This window comes from Typopeltis vanoorti, chromosome 11, assembly GCF_054136105.1.
Source record: "Typopeltis vanoorti isolate ZY-2024b chromosome 11, IOZ_Tvanoo_1.0, whole genome shotgun sequence".
Taxonomy (NCBI): Eukaryota; Metazoa; Arthropoda; class Arachnida; order Uropygi; family Thelyphonidae; genus Typopeltis; species Typopeltis vanoorti.
In genome coordinates, this window is record NC_143559.1 from 83549743 (window position 1) to 83577100 (window position 27358).

Here is a 27358-nt window from a genome sequence, read left to right on the forward strand (position 1 = left end):
GGCTGATATTGTCTCGAAGATAAAGAACATCCAACTTAATGAAGCAGATGGAATGGTAAGCTTCGACATAGTCTCACTATTCACCATCGTTCCAGCCAAAGAAGTCCTTAGTCTTTTAAAAAGCAAGTTATCTGAAAAGATTTCGCCTTACTTTTGCATTATGTGGATTCAGGCTACTTCTTATTTGAAGACAAGATCTACAAACAGAACAGTAGTAGTTTGGCAATGGGTAGCCCATTGTCTGCGGTACTAGTCAACTTTTTTCTGGAAGATTTTGAGGAAAAAGGCCATTTCCTCAGCGATACTAAAACCCAAAATCTCGCTACGTTACATGGATGACATTTTCCTAATTTGGGAGCACGGCCCAGAAAACTTACCTTTCTGGATCATTTAAACAATTTTCATCAAAATATAAACTTCACATCTGAACCCAAAGTTAATGGTGTTTTAGCTTTTCTAGATATAAAACTTACTAGAACAACTGATGGTCTCAAGATTTCTATCTTTAGAAAGCCAACACACACTGTTAGATACCTACATGCTTCGTCTCACCACTAGCCCCCCCCCCCCCCTCAGAAATTAGGAATTATTTCCGCACTAGCTCATCAGGCGAGATCCTTGTTGTCAGAAGAAGACTAACTTCAGCAAGAACTTACTTACCTCAAAAGGTGAGTTAGCCGATCTCATATGGAGATAGCAGGGTTTTTTCTCTCGGAAAATCGAGCTTTTCATCCCGCATACACACAAATCAGCCGTTCAGAACACACGCAATTTACAGACAAAAATACTAGTTATGATGGGCAGCAGATAGCGTTGATGGAGATGATTGGTAGTAGAGGTGTAGTGGTGGAGACAGTTGTTAGTGGGTGTCCTTCCGCGATGAGTCTTCGTACTCCTTGGAGGTGTCACGAATAATAATAAAAGGACTTTCTTAAATAACGGTTACTCTCCTAAAAATATCTATAATCGTCTTAGTGTATGTAAGCAACATAGTAATGATAATAAAATTAGTTTAATCCTTTATCCAAGTGTGAGCAAACAAAGTTTGCACCTGAAAGTATCTTCAGGACTGGGGTAAGGTGATACAACCTTACCCCAGTCCTGAAGATACTTTCAGGTGCTAACTTTGTTTGCTCACACTTGGATAAAGGATTAAACTAATTTTATTATACTCTAACCAAGTGAAAAATAAACTTTCAACATAGTAATGAAGATAACTCAAACCCAACAGCTTACATCTCCTTACCGTATATAAGTTCTCTTTCTCCTAAACCAGCGAAAATCCAGACAAAGTGTGCTTTTATTAAGCTTAAGTATGATTTATATAGTTTGTTTCTAAAGTAAGATGAATAATACTTCATTCATTATTATTAAGCATCTCAAAATAATCTTATAAACTAAATCTATAAAGTGTTACATTCTTAGCTTCTGTTAAAATATAAAAGTCACTAAAACATTCAAGTTAAGAATTTGGGTTTGTTTTCGCACTGCACATCCATAAGTGGGGTGCATAGCAATTGTCTAAACATTCTTGGTGACCATGGAGTTATTATAATTGCTAAACTCGTATACCTCTTAATTGTCCGATTTATATTTACAAATTATACTTATAATTTGCAGCAGTTTTCTGTGCAGTGCTAGAGTGCATTTTACTTTTCTAAAATTAATGCAATTTGTACCTATGCTCTATGAATTAGGTATTACGTTGAAGCATTGGCGCACCCAGGGAGGGGGGCCAAGGGGCCTTGGCACCCCCCAAAAGAAAAAGGAAAAACAAAAACACCAGAAAATTTCCAAAAATCTTTTCCTAATTAAAATTCTTTTTTTTTTTTTTATGTTGGGTCGTGTCTTCTATTTCTATGTTCGTTATATGCTCCTTATGAATTAGCTGTCACATAAGGTAGGAATACCCTATAGCGCTCAAGAATCCTGGGCGCTGTGAACACAAGGCGAACGAAGTAGTGCTCGGGAGCTACTTTGTTTGCCCGAGTCGGGCCACAGAAATCACGGGTATCATGTATTGGCAATCGCTGCAGATGCTCAGTCATAGCTCGTAAACAATGCGTAGTGTGTATTCTCAAATCGTATACTCAACTCGATTCCCCCCTTAAATCTTGAGTGCTCGGCCCCCTCCAAAATCAAATCCTGAGTGCACCACTGCTTTGAGGACACAAGAAATTTTGGTTTTTCTCTATAAACTTTTATTGCTCTTAGTTGAGTATAATGGTTATATTTCAATGCTTTGCAAAACTGCTATAGTTGTCATGGCTGAATTTTTGTTTGGTTTTTATTTCAGGAAGATGAAATACTTCCACTGGTTGAAATGGGTAGGAAATGCAACATTTATACAGGTAACTCATAATTGTACATCATTTAATACAAATGAAAATGTTGAACATCAAAGGCAATCATTTGCCCTCTACCCATGATAAATTGGTCTGTCATGCATACTATCCATACATTTTCTTTGTGATTCATTTGAAATCTACTCTGTCTTGCTACTTGAGGTGCACAATGTCATTCTTTCCTTCCTTTCACATAGACCCACACTGTACCATGCAGGCTTTCAAAACAAGATCCAATGGAATAGGGTGTTTAATTCTTATTCCTGTAGTCTTCTATATCTGTATATTGTGTGTGTTCTGGCCAGTTTGCCTGTTTTGCAAGATGAAAAACCTGAGTTACTGGTAGAAAAAAATCCTACCACCACCACCACCATATGAGATCAACTAACTCACCTTCAGCTTTGATAAGGGTTCTTCACATCCTAGACAGGATTTCATCCCAGGTGTTTCCAGCCAAAGGGCATTATTGCTACTAAGCTATGGAGGATCCAGTCTGTCACTGCCATCTTCAAATATTCTTCACCCCCTCCCAATTACTAGTGATTTCCTTCTCCTCAGTTTCTTTCTGTGATATAGCATTCTAATCTTCAATGTATGCTTACCTTCAGAGATCAAAAACATGTTATGCTTACCATCTGTGGTAGGGATGCTGTTGAAACAGTTCAAAATCACATCCTCGAGGTGCTCATTCCTTCCTTTCTGTGTTACACTTACATATATAGATCCACACTGTACCATGCAGGCTTTCAAAACCAGATCCGATGGAATAGGTGTTGAATTCTTATTCCATAGTCTTCTATATCTGTATATTGTGTGTGTTCTGGCCAGTGTGCCTGTTTTGCAGGATGAAAAATGTGATCTTTCCACTTACTAATTCACTTAAACTTGTCAGTCATCTCTTACATTTCCAAGCCTATAGTAAAACCCTACTAACTATTCCATCTTCTTAGTCATTGTGCAATTAAGACAGCACATCTTTCATGTGCTGTCTTAAGTACAATTTCTGAAAATCCAAAAGTTTGCATGTTTTCCCCTCCCCCCAGTCTATATTTTGATATTTAAATCACTCCTAAAATGATCTTTCCACTACTATTTCACTTAAACATGTCAGTTACCTCTTACATTTGCAAGCCTATATTAAAACCCTACTAACTATTCCATCCTATTTCATTTATTTATTATCATCACTTTATTTATTTTATTCCCTAGATCATCAGTTCCCAACCAGTGGTACATGTACCCCCGCAGGTACATGCTGGGCCGTTCAGAGGTACACGAAAAATAATCAGTAATGGCGGAAAAACAAGTAAACTAAACAAAATGCAAAACATTAGTTATGGAATAATAAATGTTAAGTTTGAATCACCGCTAATGGAGACACTTCAAAACTAGCTCACATTAGCGAATAATGATTGGTGAGGACGTGGCTATGAACGCCTCCCCCAAACCACTCTTCTACCAATCATCATGCACAGTTCATGCATCACTTTTGTCACCCATCCTCCTTTCCAGAACAATCGCGTGTTACTAAGAAATTATCTTTGCGATAATGAACCTTCCACTGACTTCCATTTGTGACATTTCTAGAACTTCTCCAAAAATATGAATACATCCGTAGCCAGACTGTTTGATCAGTTCAGTTATTGACTGAGTATAAGTAAGTGCGTTACATTAAGATAGGCACTAAACAAAGTGTCAGTATTTAAAAACAGCTATTTTAAAAACAAGGGGTACAATTTATAGAAATGGGTTTAAAAGGGATACACAAGTGGAAAAAAAGGTTGGGAACCACTGCCCTAGATCATTTTAATCATTAAAAAACCATCTTCAACTTTTACTTCAATTGTATTTATATTACTGTTATTTCACTGAGAAATTTAAGTTATCCAATACAAAATAACACATATAGGAGACATGGACTTTATTTTACTTCTGTACAAAGAATATTGTCTATAATGGATACTCCAAGATTACAAAACTCTCTCAAACAGCATGTACAAAAAATGCAAGAATTCCAGAATGAAAATTCCATGTTTAATGCATTACATCAACCATTCAAGACATATACACAGCATAGACTAGAATTGTTCCGACACAATGTTAAGCTCAACACGCTTCTTTACAGACTGTCACTTTTTTTTTCAGCACCATACAACAAATTTTTTAGTGAAGTTTAAACACTTTTCCCAATTCTGTTCTTGTCCAATTTTAACTAATGATTTCACTTTAAAACTATCAACAAAGAGAAAGTTGACTATAATTTATCCATATGGCAGTAAAACCATAACATGCTTGCTAAAAACATAAGGAAGAATAATTTTACATTAACTGACTATGTGGTGTTTATTATATAAAGAATTAAAAATCTAATTATGATATCAAGTTTCTTAATTGTAGTATATGTGACAACAATAAGCTCCAAATAACTTTAAAATCAAAATTTAGTTTTTCTCAGTTTTACTGTAGCAAAGCTTAGCTATAAACATATTTTGACAACTGAATGTTTTATTACTGAAAAGATTATATAGATTACACACTTTGGAAGTATTCTTGCTTATCCATTTTCATCTTTGTTGGTCAAGCAGCTACTTTGACATAACTATGCTAAGATAGCAAATAATAATAATCTATATTGTTTTAATTCATTAAGATGTAGCATACTAATGCAAAGTGCAATTGTAGTGCATATAGACACAAATGCATCAGACGTGTAAAATTTTCATATTTTTCTATCATAGGCAACTAACAGAACCAAGTTGCTATTTGCATAAATCTAGCAGAGAATGAAAGGGAATACATTGTCAGAAATTTATATTATTTAGAGATAATGTCGTTAAAACTTGACAATGGAATGTGCACATTCAGAAAGACAAAAGCCTGTGCAACTTTCCTAAATATATCAGTAGTAAATGGACCAGACCAGAGAAATAGTTACCAGTTATCTGAATTATTTTTAAAACATTTATTACAGATGAAACAGAGGTGGAGTGAACTAGTTTATGGTAGTACAGTACTCTCATCTCTGTATAAACATCTTATATATATATATACTACAAAGCACATTAGAATAACTTACCGTGTAATTCTAGTGATGAAATTTAGTTATGTCTAACAAAGAATAATTTAACACTCAAAAAACCCTTTAAGGAAGATGAACAAGTTGATTTATAAAATGTACAAACTTCCATTTCTTAATTAATCCACATTTTATTTCATGCAAGCAAAAGTTGAATCACATAAACAGTTAGCTCAAGAACACTAATTTCCTTCAAGACAATAATACTGAAAAGTTATAACATGAATTATAATGGTACTAAATATGTAACAAACTAATGCTGCATTCATTTTTCAGAGTCCTAGTTATATATGCACAAACTGTAATTAAACATACCAAACACTCTTTTTTATTCTTTGACAGTCCTGTATCAAAATTTAATGCACGCTCGAAAGCTGTTTTGAAATAAACACTGCAGCAGAATGAAAAGTGAAAATATCACAATTTTCCTTCTGAATGAAAACTTTGAGCAACCTCCAAAAAATCTAGTTAACAAATGCTTTATGTTCGTTGGCACCATCTTGTAAGATGAAAAAGGCAATATGAAAAAAATGTTACATGGAAATATAGTTGAGTGGAAGAACAAGAAAAGGCATGCTAAAATAGACCACACAAAGGGTTTGGCTTCATTTACAACTTTATCAAAATTGTCAAATTTGAAACATCACAAAGAATACATGCATCCAAAAAATATCTACTTATAGGCCACTTTAGCTGGTAACACAATTCAATCTGAAAGCACATCTCAAGTATTGACACTTGAAAGCTTTTCTTTATTTTCTCCATATTGAGCATTAGAGTTCAAGACACAAAGAGAATTAAAAAGTTAATAAAATAGAGCTATATTAAAATTCATTTTAAAATGCACAAAATCCTGGAAATATATGTCTTGGTCTGAAATAAAACAAACAGGAAGACAAATGGCTTGACTCACACCCAAGTTCTTGAATAGAAATAACATCTTATACCAACTAAACAAAAGCTGCTGATTAGCAACTCATGCGATTTGTGGAATGTGATAGTTTATGGAACATATTTAATATTGAAGTGGAAAGTTGAAATTTTAAATCGAAACATTCAAAGTTTCAAAACCACAAGCAAAATACGTTTAAAAAAATGTGATGCCAAAGAACCTCATATTTATAAATATAAGAGACCTAGCCAACAATGAGAAGAGGATATTCAGTATCGTAAACAACACTAAGATGTAATAATTTGTGTCTAAGTGATTTGACGTAACTAAATATTAAAGAGAAATGTTTACCAAATTCTGAAAAGACTGGCTACATAGAAACCACAGTATTTTAGAGAAGACAGTCAATAAAATAGTCATGTCTATATCTCATCTTATTATATAAAACTTTAACTTTTTTAAAAAATAGAAAGACTATTGGCATGATCATAAGAATAAAACAAAAACTTTAATAAAGTTGTTATGTAGCCCTCTCAAAAATGAGAACAGAGCCATCCTATGATGAATAGCTCTATTTTCTACGTTTTTCGTGAAGGGTTTGTAAGTAGCAGCAAGCAGAGAAACTTATAAATATTGCATAGGTAGAACCTGAGCAATGCAGTATATTATATGTGATTTTGCTCTACTTAAAACAAAATATTAGTATATGTATTATTCACGAGGACTGTATCGCTGTCTGATAAGATATAATCAGAACTCGAGGGGATTGATTTGAATTCCAAAAAATATACTGCACAACAATCTCATTAACGGTAACTTACTATTAATAAAGTAGACAAAACAGCTGTTTGTCACATCATTCACTGTTGGCACAAAAATCTGATTAGCATTCAAATGTTTCAGAATTTTTATTTATTAACTGAATGTAAGTATATAAATTCTAAATTTGGCATATCATTTGAAAATTTTCATCCATAACTATTAATAAAACATCTACCTGTGCTCTGTCCATTCTGCTTATGGCATAATGACAAAAGAAACACAGCATAATAGAACTGCAGCCATATGAAATGGGGTGTCTCATATACTTGGGGGGGGGGGGGGGGTTGCATAAAAATGAATAAAAGTGTCCATGTACTTTAGGACTCTTGTACCAGATGTCATTAAAATTCATAAATTATTTAAACTAGACACCTCAGATATGTAGCTATGAGTCACATCTGACCCAGTCATTGAAAACAGAGACCTTGCAATGAGGTTTAATGTAATGCAGCTCTTTAGCTGGTTCTTAAACATCTCTATGGAGTCAAAGACCCATTGCGAAGGGTCTGTACTAGTCATTATTCACACACCTTGAACTCATTCACCAACAAAACACACACAAAAAAAAAAAAAAAAAAAAGCATTCACAAATGCCTTTGCCAACCCATTACACTTGGTTTGGGGGAGGGGATTTATTTCTTATTAATCATTAAGCTATAGCAATGGAATAAAAGAAGGTAAGCTTTTCAGTTTGCTATAATGATACAGGCAGGCAAAGTAAAACCTTTATTCTATTATATATATTATGATAATATAATGCAAAAGTAAGATTTCTTTGTTATTTTTATAGTAAGCAGGGCAAAATATATTAAAAATTAATTTTGACACAATAACTTTAAAAGTTACTTTTTTTTTTTTTTTAATTGTGTGTGCCTCAGCTTTTTTGTATATGACTCTCACTCACGAAAGGTTTTAGACCTATAATACATTAGTACCATGGGTGTGGTAAGGATTTTTTTGTTTTATTTATAGTTTACCCTGTTCCAGAAACTCTGCTCTAGAAACCAGACATGGAACTTTATCAAGCCACTTCAGGCCTCCAATAAGCAGGGCGATAGTCTCACACTCTGGGCAATAAAAATCATCTACCATCTAAAGACAATCACATACGTTGTTGCCCATGGCTGGATTGAAATCTGCAGCGTGTTGCTAGAGAGCATATACATCAGCCACTTGGCTAAAGTAGGCAATTTTTTTGACAAATTTGGTTTTCATGGCTTGATTACTTTTCTGCAATACCAGTATATGGTCCCTACTACTTCTTAGTGGTCTTTTTTTAAGCCAAACTGATTTAAAACTACTGATAATGCTCTTGATTTGGGATAGTATTTCCCAGACTAAGTAATGGATTAATTTATGAAGGCTGAAACAAGGGGAGAAAACAGAATTAAAGGGTTTTGTTTTGTTATGATTATGATATGATTTATTATTATATATATGATTATACATAAATATCCCAATTTATAAACTGGGAATTTGTCTTAAAATTAATTTCATGTTTTGAAATCGATGCTACTTAAGCTTGTCTCCAACTTACAGTTATGAGTGGTTTTGGTATATCTTGCCTTTTTCATTTTATTAAATTCCATATTTCCTTGATATATATTGAGTTTGAAAGCCACATTGACATGATGGGATCTAACATATGCCCACCATTATTAGCTTACTGGTGGTAAAAGAATACTTAAAGTACTTCCATTTTTGCTAAAATTTTTATTTTATAACAGTTTTTTCTGTTCTATTTCTTAGTACCATGCCAATTATGCTTCATTTATTTTTACAGAGATGTAATGATTGGTGAAACTAATTTTAAAACACGTTTGTTGCTGTTCTGCACAAAACATTAAAATCAAAACAAATAGCTGACATATAAACATAGGCCCTGAGTGTACAGTAAAACATTTTTTTTTAATTCTAGTATGAATTAATTAGAAAAGCTTGAAACATTCAGATAATATGTACGATAAATATTCTCATTAAGAAACTTCTATGTGCTACATGATATATCTTCCAGAAGTTATCTAAGAAAATAAAGTATAGAAAAAACAGGACTGAAGCATATTGTGCACACTAGTTTAGTGGACTACCACCATTATAAAGATATCATTTATTACATGTGCAAACACAGAGGAAGATTCACTTGAGAAAAATTCAGAAAATGAGTTAGTCAACTATCATGTATACACTGACCATCAGATATGGCATATGATAAAAAATATGTTTGAGGCTAAAAATAAAGGCTTATTTCTTTAATACTGTCTTAACTATAGTAGTAATTTTGGCAAGCAGATGCTGGTTCATTACTTTATGTACAATAAATACATAGAAGACATCCTATTGTCTAGACTGACTAGGAACTCTGCAAAGTTAGTGACTTGTGAGAAAAATGTGAAACTACTTACTAATAGTAAAGAAATATAACTGACATACATATAAAAGAATTTCTAATACTGAAATAAGGCATGATTAGGATATAATTCAAGCTAAAAGGGTCAAATCATATATCTCACTGAGATTGTAAACAGCTGGATTCACATTTGAAATTCATTAACTAAAAATTAAAATAGACTAACAAGAACCTCAAATTATATTAATGAAACACAAGGGTTGATTGGAAAGTAAGAGCATGAGGTCTATATTCACTTATGCTGTTTGAAGTAATGGGTTTCTTATTGTGATGACATTGAAACACTGGCTAATACTGCTGAAAAATTTCATTCCCCTCTCCATTATAGTTCTATAACCCTTAGAAAGATTTCTCTTTTTTTTTCTCTTTTTGGTAATGGAATACTGATAAGTTCATACCACAATACTCAAATACCAAGATAATTTCATTGAAAAGTAATGAAATTTAAATAAATATCAATAAAAATTCATTTTAAAGTTTACAGGCAAGTCTCATATTCTTAATTTCAAATAACAACCCTAGGAGCAACAGATCCCTAACTTCCAAAAAAAAAGCTTTGTACAATGCATTCTTGACAGAAAGTTAAGCTGTTGTACTCAGCTGGATGTACTTGTAAAAGCTCATTACATTAATTCCCATAGCATCATACTACATCACAATGTCATCAAAATTCATTGTTTTGCCTTTAATTGAATGAATGTTAAAGGCACTATAAGGATCATCACTGCTAAAATTAATGTGAACTAAATGCAGAAACATGACTTAAATCTCTAGACAAGAAGTTCCCCCCTTTTTATTTTGGAGACTACTTGTGTAAATTCTCACCGTTTTACCTGAGTAAACAGTATCACTTTCCAATCCCTTCTCATATGAGTGGACAATTAAAGGGTTTTCCCAACTCCATCCTATATAAGCAGTTTAAAAGTAAATGACACCAGACAAGCAGTAGAAAGCAAGAACTTTCATAAAGAATTGCTGTTTTTATATTGTAAATACTTCAACTAGATAGTGAGACAAAAATCTGGGTAGTTTGATTCTCTGCTATAACTTTAAAATTAGTCCATTTAACACGAATTCCCAGTAAGCTGATGATCATGGCCAATTTTTAGGTATTTGCTCTTAATTCAGTCCTGCTTTAAAAAAGTGAATTAAAAATAAGAAACAAGGTCACCTCAAAATAAGCCAGCATTCAATTCCTTAAGGAAAAAAGGATTCCAGCATGTTTAATAATTAAAAACAACCCAGCAATATATCAAGGATGCATTGTACGGTGTTAATGCAAGCATAAACGAATAAATAGAACTAATGTAATGTAAAATAAAATTCCTTTTTCATGCAGAGAGGAAAAAAAAAATCTAAACTTAGAAATTTAAATTACATGCTTTGACATGTGAAAAAAATACATATATATCAAAATATTTTGCTTGGAATATAAATAGTTCCCATGAGATTACTTAGTAACCAGAAATGGACATGTGCAAGGACAATTATAATATATATACACAAATATATATACTATGGTCCCATATACAAACATTTTCTTCGAGATACTTTCTAGATATTCATCAAACAAAGTACATTTATAACAGATAATGAGATTATGTAATGCAATATTTAGAACTGATGAACAAATGAATCAAAATATACATATAAAAATGCACTGGTCTACTGCCACATGAAGATATTTCATGACAATGATGAGTCCTATCCTATAAATAGGTAAAAATTTAATAAACTGTTAAAAAAAGTGAACTAAAATGGTTCATCCATGACTCTGAAAGCCATGTTTCTCTTTGAGAAGACACCAGCATAAGGCAGGTGGAAAGAGTCAATGCCACCTCAAGAAGACATCACAGATTATGCCACCCAGTGGCAAAATTCATATTTATTTTACCAAAAAACAAAATTACTTGAGTCACATGATACACAATTGCTCAAATGTGGTACAGGAAGGAGGGGAGGGGTGATTTGAATTCTAGCAAGATGTTTGTTTATATTCACGATCAGGAGTCCGTCTCACAGGTTCTGGTGAGGGCCGAGGTAAAGTAGGTTTTTTCATCACTGGAGGTTTGGCCTTTACTGGTGGCTTAACAGTTGCTACACCAACACTGACGGTATTACTTGATGGATTTCCCTCCCAAGAAATTGGCTTCTCTTCTTTAATTGCCATTTGTCGGGACAGATCTGGTGCACCAATTTTGGATTCTTTTTTAAATAACAGGGGTTTTTCAGGAATCTTTGGTGGCCGTGTTTCAATTTCTGTTGATGACAACAATCTTGTTTTCCTTTCTCGTATACTGAGGGAAAGATTTGGACTTTCTGGTGGTGTGAGATCAACACTAGTACTTGTGCTTCTTCTCACTTGTGGAAATGTTTGTGTCTGAGCATCTGCTGAATGAGAGCTGCTTGATACCTGACTTATGCTTCGTGAGATTGTACCCTTTTTCATTGTGCACTGATTAGTCAAAGCAAAGCGCTCAGCTGTGGTTAATTCCACTCCTTCAGTAATAGTTAATGATGATAAAGGACCTGCTATCTGTTCATCTTCACTCTTTTTTGGTAATTCCTTTAGCTCTTTTGGAGCATTCATTGGACTGGATGGATTAACTGGAAGGTCCATAACCAGATCTGGTGTATCTTTACTGGGCAAACGGTATTTGTTTTCAAGGCGAACTGGAGTTTGTCTTTCTTTTTCTAACATTGAAATACTTGTAAACACATGAGCTAAAGTTGAATCCAGATCCTTTGCCAACTTGCTATTTGAAGAGTCATCAATTGGTTCATAGACAGACAAGTCAACACTTGCATGCTGAACTATAACTGAATTGTTTCCTCCAACAGACAATCCTGACGGCTGCTCCAAATCCACCTCTGCTGATGTTCTAAGACTGTTTATTGAGGACGGACTAAAGCTTCTACTTCGAGACTCTGAACATTGTGGGGAACTTGGCTGAGAGAGAGGACTGGAGGAATACTGAACTGAAGAAGAAAAACTACTTTTCCTTTCACTCTTAACATCACCCTCATCTTCTTCAGGAATACCTTCGGTAGAACAGGACTTGGGACTTGGACTAACACCAGATAATGAATCACTGCTGCTGCTTGTCCGTCGCTTCTCCCCACTATCTGTACTTGATTTATCTTTATCCTCATCCCTGTAAAATAAAATTATAATAAATAATTGTAATTTTATATGTAATTCCAATAATGAAATAATATATTTTTTATATAATGTAAATTTCTTTTCAGCTCTGATAATATTTGTAAAGATTTCCTACAGCATCTTATAAGCATTATGCACTCCAAGAAACTATAATAAAACAATATAATTCACTTCTTTTAGGTAAATAGATATTTTTATTGAATAAAATATAATTCGATATTTTTCGTGATTTAATAAAAAAGATAAATAAATCTCACTGTTTTAGATCTGACTACAGTCTCACTTATAAGGTATTCTCACCAATAAAGCAGTATAGAATTCTCCCTAATTCCCTGGATGGATTTCTTCCTTTAAGCATACCAGTTTTCATGAATTAAGGAACAAAGTGAGAAAGCATGATGCTCAGATGGACAAAAAAAAACATGAAAGTCTGGTACATTATGTAAAAAGTGATGCTCACTCTGGTTATCATATACAAATGAGCAGTGCTGTCATGTAAATGAGTCATGGCATAAAAACAGGTATTTTGGAGTGAGAACAAGGCATTTTGTGATAGCAAGACATTCTTTAACTGATGAATTCAGGTGGTAAGCCATCATAAAGCTAGAGGCAGACAGATAATTGCATGTGAGTCTTTCCTTGGTTCACAAAACTGTGGAACCAATTCCAACAGTCACAAATAGCATCTTAGAGACACAGTGAAGGAAGACCATGTGTTACAACCACAGTGGGTGACTGAAATCTCTGATTATCTACTCACTGAAACAGGAAGCTACCCTGAATCGGCTACAATCTGACCTTGTGTAGGTTACAGGACTGCATTGCTTCCACTATGTGCAGAATGCTTCATGAATGTAATCTGTATGCTAGGTGACCAGTAGCCCTTATCCCCCCCCCACCACCACCACCAATGCCAAAGGTGAGAATGTTTGAAACAGGCTCAACTGGGCCCCATGGTTCTTGGGTCATTGGTATTGTTTACAGATGAGTCCCAATTTGCTATTGTGCTCTGATCTAGAGAGAACTAGGGACACATTATCACTCTTCTAATATCCTTGAAAAGGGACCCTTGTGGTAAAGATAGCAGAATTGTTTGATGGTTTGGATGCACTGACTTGTATGTGCTTCCTAGTGGAATAGTCAATGATGCAGCTTACAGAGACAAGGTCCTCAACTCCTGGGTTTGTCCGTAGCAGGTGTGAGAGGGGAGACATTGCTCACTTAATGAGCAAAGCTTATGGACCAAATATCCAACCAGTGTAGTACAGCAATAAGGTAGCTTGTGGTAAAGGGAGCTACATGTTATCAATAATATTCATTATCAGGAAAGCAGTTCCTGATGGTGTAAAAATCCTAAGCGAAAGATTCAAATTAATGGAATTTGCAGGGGTGAACCCAGTTTTTTATTTTATTTTATTTTCAGATGAAAATTTTCCTGATATATAATGGTATACTGAACATCCAGTAAATAAAGTGAACAGAACAACTGGCAGTGTAAAAACCACTGATGGATCAAGATCAGAGTGCCAGAGCTGAATCTACCATAATTTCAGAGCACCGTCTATAATTTCCAAAACCTGTGGTTAAATTTTAAGAGGATAAGAAAGCTATCAAGATTTTAATAATTTACATAGATATAACTTTAAAACTTTTACCCTAAAGTCCTTCATTTGAATATTTTCACTGATACTATTTTTTTTAAATCAAATTTTCTCTGCTCTTCTTTTTTTCAAACATTTCTTAAATCATCTTTGAAACTTTTACTGCAGTTCTTCAAAAATGGCACTCCCTCCATTTATTATTTTTTTTAAAATCCAAATAGTTTTATTATAATCTCCTTGGCATTGTAACTATAATAATGTTACACTATAATAGTAATAACACATACATAAAAATCACAGAACTATGTTAATGAATTCTGAATGACAGCATTATTAACTATGCATCAACACAAATATAATCAAATTACAATAAATTATTATTATTATTGAGAGAGACCTCCAGAGAGTCAGAGACTAATCGAGGGAGGCCATATACATAAAATTAGATTAAACTAATACAAATTAATTAGCAATTAGCAGTTCCTGCTAATTTGTAGCAATTTAAAGGACTATTTAATAATATCCATCAGTTAAAATTGTTCATGTTCAAAAAATTAATAATTTTGCAAAATACACCTATACACTGAAGTGCTATTGAATTAGGGACAGGAGACTCTATGCAAATTCTGTACCACAACTCCCACATTTGTGCATATGCATGGCCAAAACTGTGGTTATACTTAGCTGTCAGCATTGGCCTCCTCAATCATTTGTCGTGAGAAGCATAATGGGATGCAGGATTTAGATGCATTTGACAGAGGGCAGATCATAGGTGCCTGACAGATGGGTCACTCGATCTCTGAAATTGCCAATGAAACTTGGATTTTCCTGTACAACAGTTTCAAGAGTATTCTGGGGAATATGAAAATTCCAGCAAAAAAAGCAAGCATCCAGATAAATTTCAAAGGGCAACCAGCCTTGAATGATCATGGGCTTTGCCATCTGACTCACATCATATGGACTGATAGGGACCAGACATTATCTCAAATCAGCTCCCATCTGAACGAGGGTTCCAGCAAGAAAGTCAATGCAAAGGACTGTGCAACATTCACTTCACTGTCTTGGCTCCAAGAGCTGCCAACTTACAAGAGTCCCCACTTCTAACAACATCTCCACCAGGTTGAATCGCGATTTACACTTCATAGCACTAATGGGAGACTGAAGATATGGCACCAACCTCATAAACCATGGATCCTGCATGTCAGGTCAGAACTGTACAAGCTGGTGGTGGCTCAGTGATAGTCTGGGATGTCTTCAGTTTGACATCTTTGGGACCTTAGATACATGTACCAATTACACTCAATGCATCCCAGTACATGGAACTCATGGCCAACCATTTACACCCATTTATGTTCATCATACATCCCAATGGAGATGTATGATGGACATAAATGGGTTGTCTTGCTGGCATCTACCAGCAAGACAACTGTTCCACTCACAGGTCCAGGAGCATTCTGTTGACTTTGAAATAATGAAGTGGCCACCTAGAAGCCCTGATTTAAATCCCACCGACAATCTTTGGGATACAGTCAAGCAGAGTGTTCAGGTCCCATCAAATACCAAACTTGAACGAATTCTGATAGCTCCGGAGGATGCATGGGTAGCAAATATCTGTGAAACATTTTTGCACGGTTGTGAAGTCCTTGCCTCATCATGTGATGGCTGTTATTAGGGCCAGGGAAGAGGGGGTCCAACACATTACTAGGTAGTTATCCCTAATTTACACTTCAGTGTAAAAGAGTGCATGTCTTTTCAGATATAATTAAGACATGAATGTCACACAATGCTTCTCTAGAGTACCAACATTATTCATTTCTAATATTCAGATATGATTCAAACTAGTAAATTCCATTGTAGAATGTTTATATGTTATAACAGTTTTATTAAAAGTTTTCATAACAATATTCAAATCAATTTATACAGACCCAATTCCTCATCAAATTCCTGGCATGTACCCTCAGGGGGGGGGGGTATACAGAATATTACAATAGTACTATATGAAAACGTTAGATCAATACTAACTTCCTATTGACAATTTCCTCCAAATGAATCCATTATCTGTCAAGACTCCAATATTATCAGATCTTATATTTCTGTCTACTAAGGCACATTTCACTGTATTAATCCATCTAGCCCTTTTGTCTTCTTCTGGATCTTTTTCCTGCCATTCTAGCAAAAACTTGTTCTACTAATCTTACCTATCCCATTCTCTTTAAGTGACTATACCTCTTGATAATAGCAGAGCTATTATCAGGAGGTATAGTCACCTTCCTGAATGCTAAGAACATCAAGTTCTTTCCTAATATTCTCATTTTTAATATGTTATTGCCACTGATGCTATCTGTTCACTCTCTTAATCTTTCTCAGAGAATCCTGCAGACTTGTACTGGATTTATTTATGATGTTATATAATATGAGCTGCAAAAAATAGATTATGTTATACTCCTAAATAAATGCAGTACAAGCCTGCAGGTTCCCTGACTAAACTGAATAAGTGCTGTAATAAATTTGATATGAAAATCAGCAATAAAAAGACAAAGCCAATGAAACTACACAGAAACATCAAAAACATATCCATATTTTAGACAGCTAATCTTCTTGAATGGCAGGCAGTCTCAAGTAGAGTGATGTGGGCAAATCAGAATGGGGAACTGGACAATGAGACTTATTTGTGCCTATGGTCCCACAGAAGGTTCTACTAAGGTAGAAGTAAAGGAATTTTTTTGAGGCTCTAGAGAAAGCTACTGACACAATGAAAAAGGAAAAGTTAGTCCTCGTTGGAAATCTAAATAGCAGAGCAGGAAGTGATTGTCAGACATACAAAAATGTTTTGGGAAAATTTGGAGAAAAGAGCAAAACTAATAATAATGGCAAATACCTGGAGGATTTCTGCTCAGGACATGGACTGGTTATTACTAACACCATGTTCCAACATACAAATTCACATGGAAAGAAGAGGCAAGGAATAAGAAAAGTCTCATTGACTATGTTATTGTTGATAGTGATGCTTTCTCCGTGGTGCAGGACACCAGAGTGTACAGAAGATTTGAAATTGGAAGTGATCACTATTTAGTCTTGAGCAGGATAAAATTGAATTTCATATCGAAAATAATAACATGTAAGAAAGTTTTAAAGTGAATTAAAGTTGAGTAGCTATCAGATGTGAACTGTAGACTAAAATACACAAAGATTATTGAAGAAAAAATGAAAGAGTTTGAGAACAGGAAAACTTCAGTGGCAAGCCTTGAAAAAAACCCTGATTGACTCAGCCAGAGAGGCAAGTGGTGAGCTTGTCTGCAAGAATAGAAAAATCAGAACTCCATGGTAGACACAGGAAGTTAAAGAGGCAGTGAAGGAAAAGAAGAAAGCATATCAAAAGTTCCTGGCAAATAAGTCAGCTTGTGCTCTTAGAGAATACAGAGACAAACGTAAGAAAGCTAAACACTGTGTAAAACTAGCTAAACAAAAGTAATGAGAGGACTTTGGCAAGAACATAGAAAATAAATATCAAGAAGGTGGTAAGATATTCTGGAGGTTGTTGAAGATGCTTAGAAATGGAGGAAAGAGTGCTGTAAAAGGAGTTAGAGATGATAGAGGTGACATGAAAATGGGAGAAAAAGATATCCTTGAAGTATGGAGTAATTACTTCGAAAAATTGCTAAATGAAACAAGCAGTGATAGCACAGTGGTAAAAAACACTCAACAGGCATACAGTCAGGATAAAGAATAAAATATTTGAAGTAGAAAAAGTAATCAAAGGCTTGAAATATGGAAAGGCAGCAGGAGTAGATGATATTCGACCAAAAATGCTGAAGAGACCGCAGATATGAGAGTCCTGAGAAAGATTAGAGGCGTGAACAGATGCCATCAATGGCAATAGCACATTAAAAACGAGGATATTAGGAAAGAACTTGACATTGTCAGCATCCAGGAATGCATTTGCAGAGCTAATCTCAGGCAGTATGGTCACTTAAACAGAATGGGCAAGGAAAGATTAGCAAAACAAGTGTTCTCTGCCAGGGTTGGCAGGAAAACGGCCCAGAGGAAGACCAAGATATACGTGGATTGATATGGTACAAAGTGCCTTAGACGATAGAAATATGAGATCTGATAATGTTGGAGTCTTGACAAGTAACAGACTGATTTGGAGGAAAATTGTAGATAGGAAGTTAGTAATGATGTAAATTTTTCATGTATTACTATCATATCCTGTACACCCCTTGAGGGTACATGGCAGGAATTTAATGATGATGAGCTTAGCTGTCTAAAATATGGATGAAAACAAGAACATACAAAACAACAGAATGAATGCAGAAAACTTCATATAATCTGAAATCTGAGATTTATCACAAGTACAAAGAATACATCTATTTACACCTCTGTAAAAAAAAAACTTGTCCCTCTTTAAAATACTATCACATACTTTCTTAACCATCACTTCACTGGCATGAATAAGAACATAATGAAATATTCTGAACATAATGAAATGGCAAATATCTGTTGGATTTCTGCTCAGGACATGGACTGGTTATTACTAACACCATGTTCCAACATAAATATGTGCACAAATTCACATGGAGAGAAGAGGCTAGGAATAAGAAAAGTCTCATTGACTATGTTATTGTTGATAGTGATGTTTTCTCCCTGGTGCAGGACACCAGAGTGTACAGAAGATTTGAAATTGGAAGTGATCACTATTTAGTCTTGAGCAGGATAAAATTGAATTTCATATTGAAAAGAATAACATGTAAGAAAGTTTTAAAGCGAATAAAAGTTGAGCAGCTCTCAGATGTGAACTGTAGACTAAAATACAGAAATATTATTGAAAAGAAAATGAAAGAGTTTGAGAACAGGAATCAAACCTTGGAGATTCAGTGGCAAACTCTGAAGGAAACATTGATTGATTCTGCCAGAGAGGCATGTGGTGAGGTTGTGTGCAAGGATAGAAAAATCAGAACTCCCTGGTGGACACAGGAAGTTAAAGAGGCAGTGAAGGAAAAGAAGAAAGCATATCAAAAGTTCCTGGCAAATAAGTCAGCTTTTACTCTTACAGAATACAGAGACAAATGTAAGAAAGCTAAACAGTGTGTAAAACTAGCTAAACAAAAGTCATGGGAGGACTTTGGCAAGAATATAGAAAATAAATATCAAGAAGGTGGCAAAATATTCTGGAGGTTGTTGAAGAAGCTTAGGAATGGAGGAAAGAGTGCCGTAAAAGGAATTAGAGATGATAAAGGTGTAATGAAAACAGGAGAAAAAGATATCCTTGAAGTATGGAGTAATTACTTTGAAAAACTGCTAAATGAAACAAGCAGTGATGACAGCACAGTGATAAAAAACACTGACCAGGCATGCAGTGAGGAATACATATCCATACTTGAAGTAGAAAAAGCCATCAAAGGCTTGAAATGTGGAAAGGCAGCAGGAGTAGATGATATTCGACCAGAAATGCTGAAGTATGGTGGTATAAGAGTCTTACAGTGGCTGCACTGCATAGTTCAGAAAGCCTGGACAGAGGGACAAATTCCCGATGATTGGAGTAGAGCGCTCATAGTACCCATATATAAAAAGGGAAATAAAACTGAATGTGAGAATTACAGAGGTATTTCCCTACTGAGTGTTCCTGGCAAGATCTATGCAAGTATACTTGAGAAACGGTTGAGAAGAATTGTGGAAGAAAAGCTTGGTGAAGAACAAGCTGGATTCAGGCCAAATAGAGGCTGTCAGGATCAGATCTTCACTTTACGACAAATAGTCGAGAAAGCATGGGAATATAAAAAAGATCTGTATTTAAGTTTTGTCGATTTGGAAAAGGCATATGACAAGGTGCCAAGAGAGAAGCTATTCAATACGCTGCAGTTATATGGTGTCAATGGGGCATTATATCAAGCAATACTTAGTCTTTATTTGAGTTGTGAGTCAGCAGTTAGAATTGAAGGAAGTACAGGAAGATGGTTTAATGTTAAATCTGGTGTGAGACAAGGATGTACATTATCCCCTCTGTTATTCATTATCTATATGGATCACATTATGAAGGAATGTGGTATTAAACCTGATATCAAAATTGGAGATGTTAATGTCAGCTCTTTGCTTTATGCGGATGATGTTATACTTCTAAATAAATCCGCTACAAGTCTGCAAGATTCTCTGACTAAATTAAATAGCTGTTGTAATAGATATGGTATGAAGGTCAGCAATAAAAAGACAAAGATAATGAAAATAGGCAGAATCATTGAAAATGTCAACTGTGTTGTGAATAGAGAACCTGTGGAACAAGTAAAACATTTCAGCTACTTAGGCACAATTTTTACTGAAGATGGTAAACTAAATATAGAAATAGACAACAGAATCAGCAAAGCTGGTATCGTGGGAAGTCAATTGAATAAATTCATATGGAATAAGAAAGAAATTAGTCGGAACACTAAATTAGCTGTATACAAGACTGTGTTCAAACCAATTTTAACTTATGGATCTGAGAGCTGGGTCAGAAGTAAAACACTTGACCAAAGACTAGAGACCGCAGATATGAGAGTCCTGAGAAGGATTGGAGGCGTGAACAGATGGCATCAATGGCAATATCATATTAAAAATGAGGATATTAGGAAAGAACTTGACATTGTCAGCATCCAGGAATGCGTTAGCAGAGCTAATCTCAGATGGTATGGTCACTTAAATAGAATGGGAGAGGAAAGATTAGCAAAACAAGTGTTCTCTGCCAGGTTGGCAGGAAAACGATCCAGAGGAAGACCAAGATATAGGTGGATTGATACGGTACAAAGTGCCTTAGACGATAGAAATATAAGATCTGATAATGTTGGAGTCTTGACAAGTAACAGACTGATTTGGAGGAAAATTGTAGATAGGAAGTTAGTAATGATGTAATTTTTTCATATAGTACTGTCATATCCTGTACACCCCTTGAGGGTACATGGCAGGAATTTGATGATGATGATGATGATCTCTAGCCTCTCACATACAATTTCTTATGACTAATCCTTTTCTGTCTTACTTAGCAAACATTTTTTTTTTTTTTATATCACAACTGTAATACATTCCTTCTTTTATTATTTAGTTCAACAAACACTTTTTTTTTTTGACATATATTTTACTTGGATGCAAGAATATTTTTCTTTCTTTTAAATAATTTATCTATTAGCTTTTATACAGGAGTTTTATTTTATTTGCTCTTCATGTTACACCATGATAGCTTGGAATTCTACATTCTTAAGATATCAGGGTGTAACAATATACAATGAACAGGGAAAGCACAAGGTGTTAGCCCAGGAAGCTGTGTAAAAAGTTAATGTTTGTTAGGAGAGTGGTAAATAAGTAGATCAGATGCAGTCATGAGTGGTTTTGTAAATAAACTACTTTAAAGAAATATATAATAGGCATTTTTTTATTTTGGTTTGTAGATAGGAAATTAGTAATGATGTAAATTTTTCATGTAGTACTATCATATCCTGTACACCTCTTGAGGGTACATCTCAGGAATTTGATGATGATGATGATGATGAAATATTCTGCTGCACACAGTCATTATTTTTTAATCTTCTAGTCCTTAATAATAATTTTCTTATCCTTCTCAAATTTTCTTCATTTTCATATTTCAATTTGTTTTATATAATCTTTGATAGTTTTTGTCTGCAGAATAGTATGTTTATGTACACTACATTTTTGTATACCTTCAGAAAATTGTTTATTTGAATTCATCTCACTTTCTTCTTCCTCTCCTTCCCCCCCCCTTAATATATTAAACTATAACTAATTTATCAGATAGATTCTTACTGGAAACTTCAGGCTTTGCTATTACATTCCACTATTAATAAAAAACAAGGACATCAAGTATCATGTCTTAGTTTAATGAAGTGAAATATAAGGAATTAACTGAAAAATTCATTAATAATCTTAAATTTTAAACAATTGATTATTAATCCATCAATACCTAATCTTTAAGAGGATATATTTATCAGGAATCAACCCATCTCGACCATCAAAACTTCCTTTCCACCAGTCATTGGAAACTTGACTGTACAGCAGCAAAGTGTCTCCACGTTTGAAAGATAATTCTCTCTCTGATCTGGCTACAAATTCAAACTGTGCTATAGCTTCTAAAACTTCAGATTCTGAAAAGAAATACATATTCCAGATTAAATTTTTATGTGTCAGACCATTTTAAAAAAATAGTTATTTGAGAATAAATATCAAAATGATACTCAGGAGAGTGAAAGTTAACGGTGGGATAGAAAGGGTAAGAGTGCAATAAGCAAAGATAGTGATTGGTATGTTGTAAGAATTGTACGATGAGAAGAGAGTGCAATTTGTGAATGTGTAGAATGAATTTGACAGATTGAAGAAACTATATAAGAGAGAGATGAGATGCATCTAAATATATTGGAAATATATTTAGATGCATCCCATCTAAATATTTGGATATGCTGTTGACATTTGGAAATGCTGTTGTTCAGGAGTCAGGGTAACGAGAGCATTATGAAAGAGCAGAGCAGAAAGAGAGATGAGGTATGAATAATTAGGAAGAGATCAGTGAAAGGAGAGATAGCCAAGAATGAGAGAATGGGTATTTAAGATGGACAGGAAGATCCCAGCAGAGGGAGCATGACACTGAAAGCAGAGTTTGTGTGTGTGTGTTCATGTGATGGTATCAATGACAAGAGGAGATAGCCTGGATACCTGGAGATCACATGAGTTTGGGAAAAACAGAACTGGATGTGATAAAGAGGGGGGGGGGACCCTCTCTGTTTCTTCTCTTCTGCAATTTGGTAGACCCAAAATTAAGATAGAAGAGGTCGTTTATGAATAACAGGAGTATCAGAAATAAGGGAAGAAGAATATGTCATTGTTTGAGCTGATATGCCCAAAAACATTGGTATAAGTGAAACAGAGTGGGATGAGGATGATGTAATGATGAGAACAGAATGAAAAGGTATGGTGATTTCCATTGGAAATACAGCCTTGTGTCTGTTCTCAATATTTATCTAAATTTGAAGAATGTGCTTTCCATGTAATGTCTGAATAGCTTAACCATGTCTGGAGGAAAAGGCTCTTGAGAAAGATCTGGCATGTCATCCCTAGGGACACTGGTGAATAAGCTGACAACATAAAAAAACTTAGGATGTCTGAAGGTTCTATTTTTATATCTTTTACCCTTTCAAAGTCTGGTACTCCTATATGTGGAGTACCAGACTAGAAAAATATTTCACTAAGTTGGAAGTGGGAGAGTATCTAGCATCTATGATGCTAGGATTTTCAGGGCTCCATAAATTCTTGGGACTAAAAAGATGTTTTGATGTTAGAGTACAACATTTCTAGGTTTTTGGATCCTCCAAAGCTACCACATCTTCCCATAAAAAACATGGCATGTATAAAATTCATACCTCATGCAGCATTTGCTATGTAGTCCAGATGGGAGGCTCCAAAGAGATCTGTGCATTGAAGCAAGTTAGAGATGTTAGAAAGAAATGAAAACAGGTTAGGTTCATTTTTTATACAACTAACATAAACCACCAAGTAATATAGCAAAAAAAAAAAAAAATGGAAATGCCATACATTGATCAAAATTGTTATATAAGAAAATTTAATGAAGCTTCTAAAATGTCCCATACAGTATAACAAAAACCAAGGCTTGATACCAACACCGCACTGATTTTGGTATGCATGTATTAAAAATCTGACATTCATGTACCAGGGATATAACAGGCACTCTTTAATTCAACTGTGTTCAGACTCTGCATTTTTTTTTAATGTGTCATTATACATTCCAGTTTTTTAATCAGTTAATATTAAAAGGTTTTTTTTTCTGATGATGTAAGTGCCTTATGAAACTAGTTGAGTTTTATTGTTATTTTAATAAAATGAATTTAATAATAGTTCCCCTTCTGTGTGGGAGGAGAAAATTAGTAGAATAACTTCTGATGAAAAAGTAAACATACTATCTGAATTATTAAAAGCAAATACTAAATAATTATTAAAAAAATCTTTATGGCTGTTCACTAGATTTGAAAACATTCCAGTTTCAAATAATGCAAAAGTTTTGTGGTTACTATGAATTTCAATGAAACACACTCGTGCGTGTGGTAGCATATGGTATAGTACTGACACTTGTACTTAAATAATATAAATAATAAAATCTTTATAGCTCAGTAACAACCCTCTTAATTAAATAAAATTTTAAGTACTAATTGCATGTAATTTACTTACTTCCAAACAGGTTAAGAGAGATTTCTCTTTCTCGAAACACGACATCTGCAAAGGAAAATGTCGGCCAACGTTAACATATTTTCTTGATAATAGTTACAATATATTTTCTCTCTATAATTTACATAAATAAATACTATCTGAAACTAAAATTTCATAAAAATGTTCATTACACAAAGCCATAAAATCAAGCTGGAATCTCCAACTTGCATGTGCTGTGAAAAAAAAGCAATAAGACACACAGAGACAGCTAATTGTCTGATATATATCTTTAAGCTTGCAGCAACTGGCACTGCAAGCTACATGCAACCAAATCTACAAAAGAATTCTATCATGATGATGCAAGTAAAAGAATCTGATCCCATCTCATCTTCCTTTTTCATGTTAGCCTCAATGGTACAGCTAAGTAATGTAGCTTCTAGAAACTTGATACTGCTTATGACAGGACAGTTAATACTATTTATAACTATCTATTATGGCTGTAAATTGTGTATAGTTTTTTGGCCAGTCTGCCTGTACTGCAGGATGAAAAATTGAGATTCTGGGAGGAAAACCCCTGCCACCTCCATATGAGACCAGCTAAATCACTTTCAACTGAAAAGTTCTGATAAAGTTCTTTGCATCTTAGACGGGATTTGAAACCAGATCTTTCCAACCAAAAAGAGATTTTTCTCTTTCTCGAAACACATCTGCAAAAAAAAATGTGAGTCAACATTAACACATTTCTAGATAATAGACCCCCCCCCCACCAAGTCCTGCTATGCTGCCTCACTGTAGCAGGGGGGGGGGGGGAACATTGGGATTATCATTACTCCTGGTAGGGCCTCCCAAGGCGTGAAGGCCATCCCACTATGTCCAGCTAAATGCTAGCAGGCGAAGACGGAAGAGGAGATTGGCACCATCTGTGTTAATTTACTGTCCATTAGACATTCATGGTGAAGGATTTAACACAGCACACCATGCCGGCTCGGATGTTGCCCAGTTCAACAAGGTCCGCGTTGCCATTTGGTAGCAGCTCCAGGGGTGGCAATGCAAAGTTAGCGACTGGCGCTACCACTATCACTGACAAAAATAATGGAAAAACTGGATCCAGATTCAGACTCCACAACCATTTAATAACCGGAACTTGGAATATTAGGACTCTACTACAATCAGGTCAACTCAAATTACTACAACACGAACTAAAAAGATATAAATGGACTGTTATGGGACTTTGTGAAATTCGATGGTCCAAAAACAGGAGAGCTAACAACAGATGAAGGACATTTGCTTTTTTACTCTGGATGTGACTGCAGCGGAAAGGAAGGTGTCGGGTTTTTGATACACAAATCATCACGAAATTCTGTCATGGAATTCAACCCTATCAATAGCAGAATTGCTCTAGTCCGCCTGAGAGGAAAACCACTCAATATCACCATCATACAGGTCTATGTCCCAACCACAGATCACGAGGACTCTGAAGTAGAGGAGTTTTATGGTCAACTTCATGCAACAATCACCAGAGTGAATAGAAAAGACCTTTTGATTGTACAGGGTGATTGGGATGTCCAAAATTGGAACAGACATCGGCAAGGATTATCTCCCATTTGTCAGACCATATGGCTATGGGGAGACAAATGAAAGAGGTTTTGAATTGATCAATTTTGCCTCACAAAATGAACTTACCATTACTAACACACTATTTTCCCATAAACCTTCCAGAAGATGGACATGGACTTCCCCTGATGGTAAAACACACAACCAAATTGACTTTATCCTTGTAAGCACAAGATTTAAAAACTCCATTAACCTCACAAGAACCAGATTATTTCCTGGAGCCAACATTGGCAGCAACCACAATATGGTCATCGCAACTGTGAATATGAAAATGAGGGAAAGATTACCTACAAAATCAACTCGTAAAAGTTATAATATAGAAAAATTAAAAGATCCCCAAATAAATACAAATTAAAACAAATTTTTGACACAAGCTTCAAGAAACATAATAGTATCGAATCTAAAACCAAATACTTCTCACAAAAGATAACTGAGACAGCTGAAGAAATCCTTGGATACAAAAGGAAAATGAATAACCAACAATATTTTGGACCTATGTGACAAAAGAAGATATTTGAAATCTCATATTAATAGTGGTGATAATAGAGAACAGTATAAAAATATTACTAAGATTATTAAAAAAGAAATCAGACATGCTAGAAACTTATGGATATTGGATGAATGCAAAAATATAGAAGAGGACTTAAATAAAAATAATTCTAAAAGTGCTTTTCAAATTATCAATAAGCTAACCAAACCTTTTACTGCAATTAATTGGAGCATAGAAGATGAAGATGGAACTCCTATCACGGATAACCAGAAAATAATTGATAGATGGAAATGTTACACAACCAAGCTTTTTCAAAAGGACCCTCAACTGACCGATGATATTTTGGACGGAATTTTGCCAGGAGGTTCGAAGGAAGGAGATTACCGGATATTAAAAGAAGAAGTTATTGCAGCAGTTAGCTCCTCAAAAATTGGAAAATCACCGGGAAGTGATGGTGTCACAGTGGAACCGATACGCGAAGGAGGTGACATCATCATAGAAACCTTGCTAAATTTATTCCAGGACGTATGGAACATAGAGACTTGGCCTTCTGATTGGCAGACTTCTGTCCTTGTACCTATCCCTAAAAAGGGAAATAGCAATAAATGTAGCAACTATAGAACAATAAGCCTTATTAGTCATCCAAGCAAAATCCTGTTAAAAATACTATTGTCAAGAATCGAAAAGAAAATAGAAAGCAGACTATCAGATGAACAAGCAGGTTTCCGGAAGTCCAGAAGTACAATCGACC

At 34.8% G+C, this 27358-nt stretch overlaps 1 protein-coding gene across 3 annotated transcripts in view; it reads right to left on the reverse strand.

Moving 5' to 3' along the window:
* Positions 1-4251: 4251 nt before the first annotated feature.
* Positions 4252-27358, reverse strand: part of LOC150101810 (SLIT-ROBO Rho GTPase-activating protein 1-like) — a 312204-nt gene continuing 289097 nt past the window's right edge. For all 3 annotated transcript variants that reach the window (XM_090400019.1, XM_090400021.1, XM_090400020.1), the window contains exons 17-19: positions 24525-24569; positions 22252-22432; positions 4252-12697 (exon numbers count right to left, since the gene is read on the reverse strand). In XM_090400019.1, the coding sequence (XP_090256145.1) occupies positions 11518-12697; positions 22252-22432; positions 24525-24569 (1406 nt within the window). In that variant the 3' untranslated portion in view covers positions 4252-11517. The remainder of the gene's footprint in view (positions 12698-22251; positions 22433-24524; positions 24570-27358) is intronic.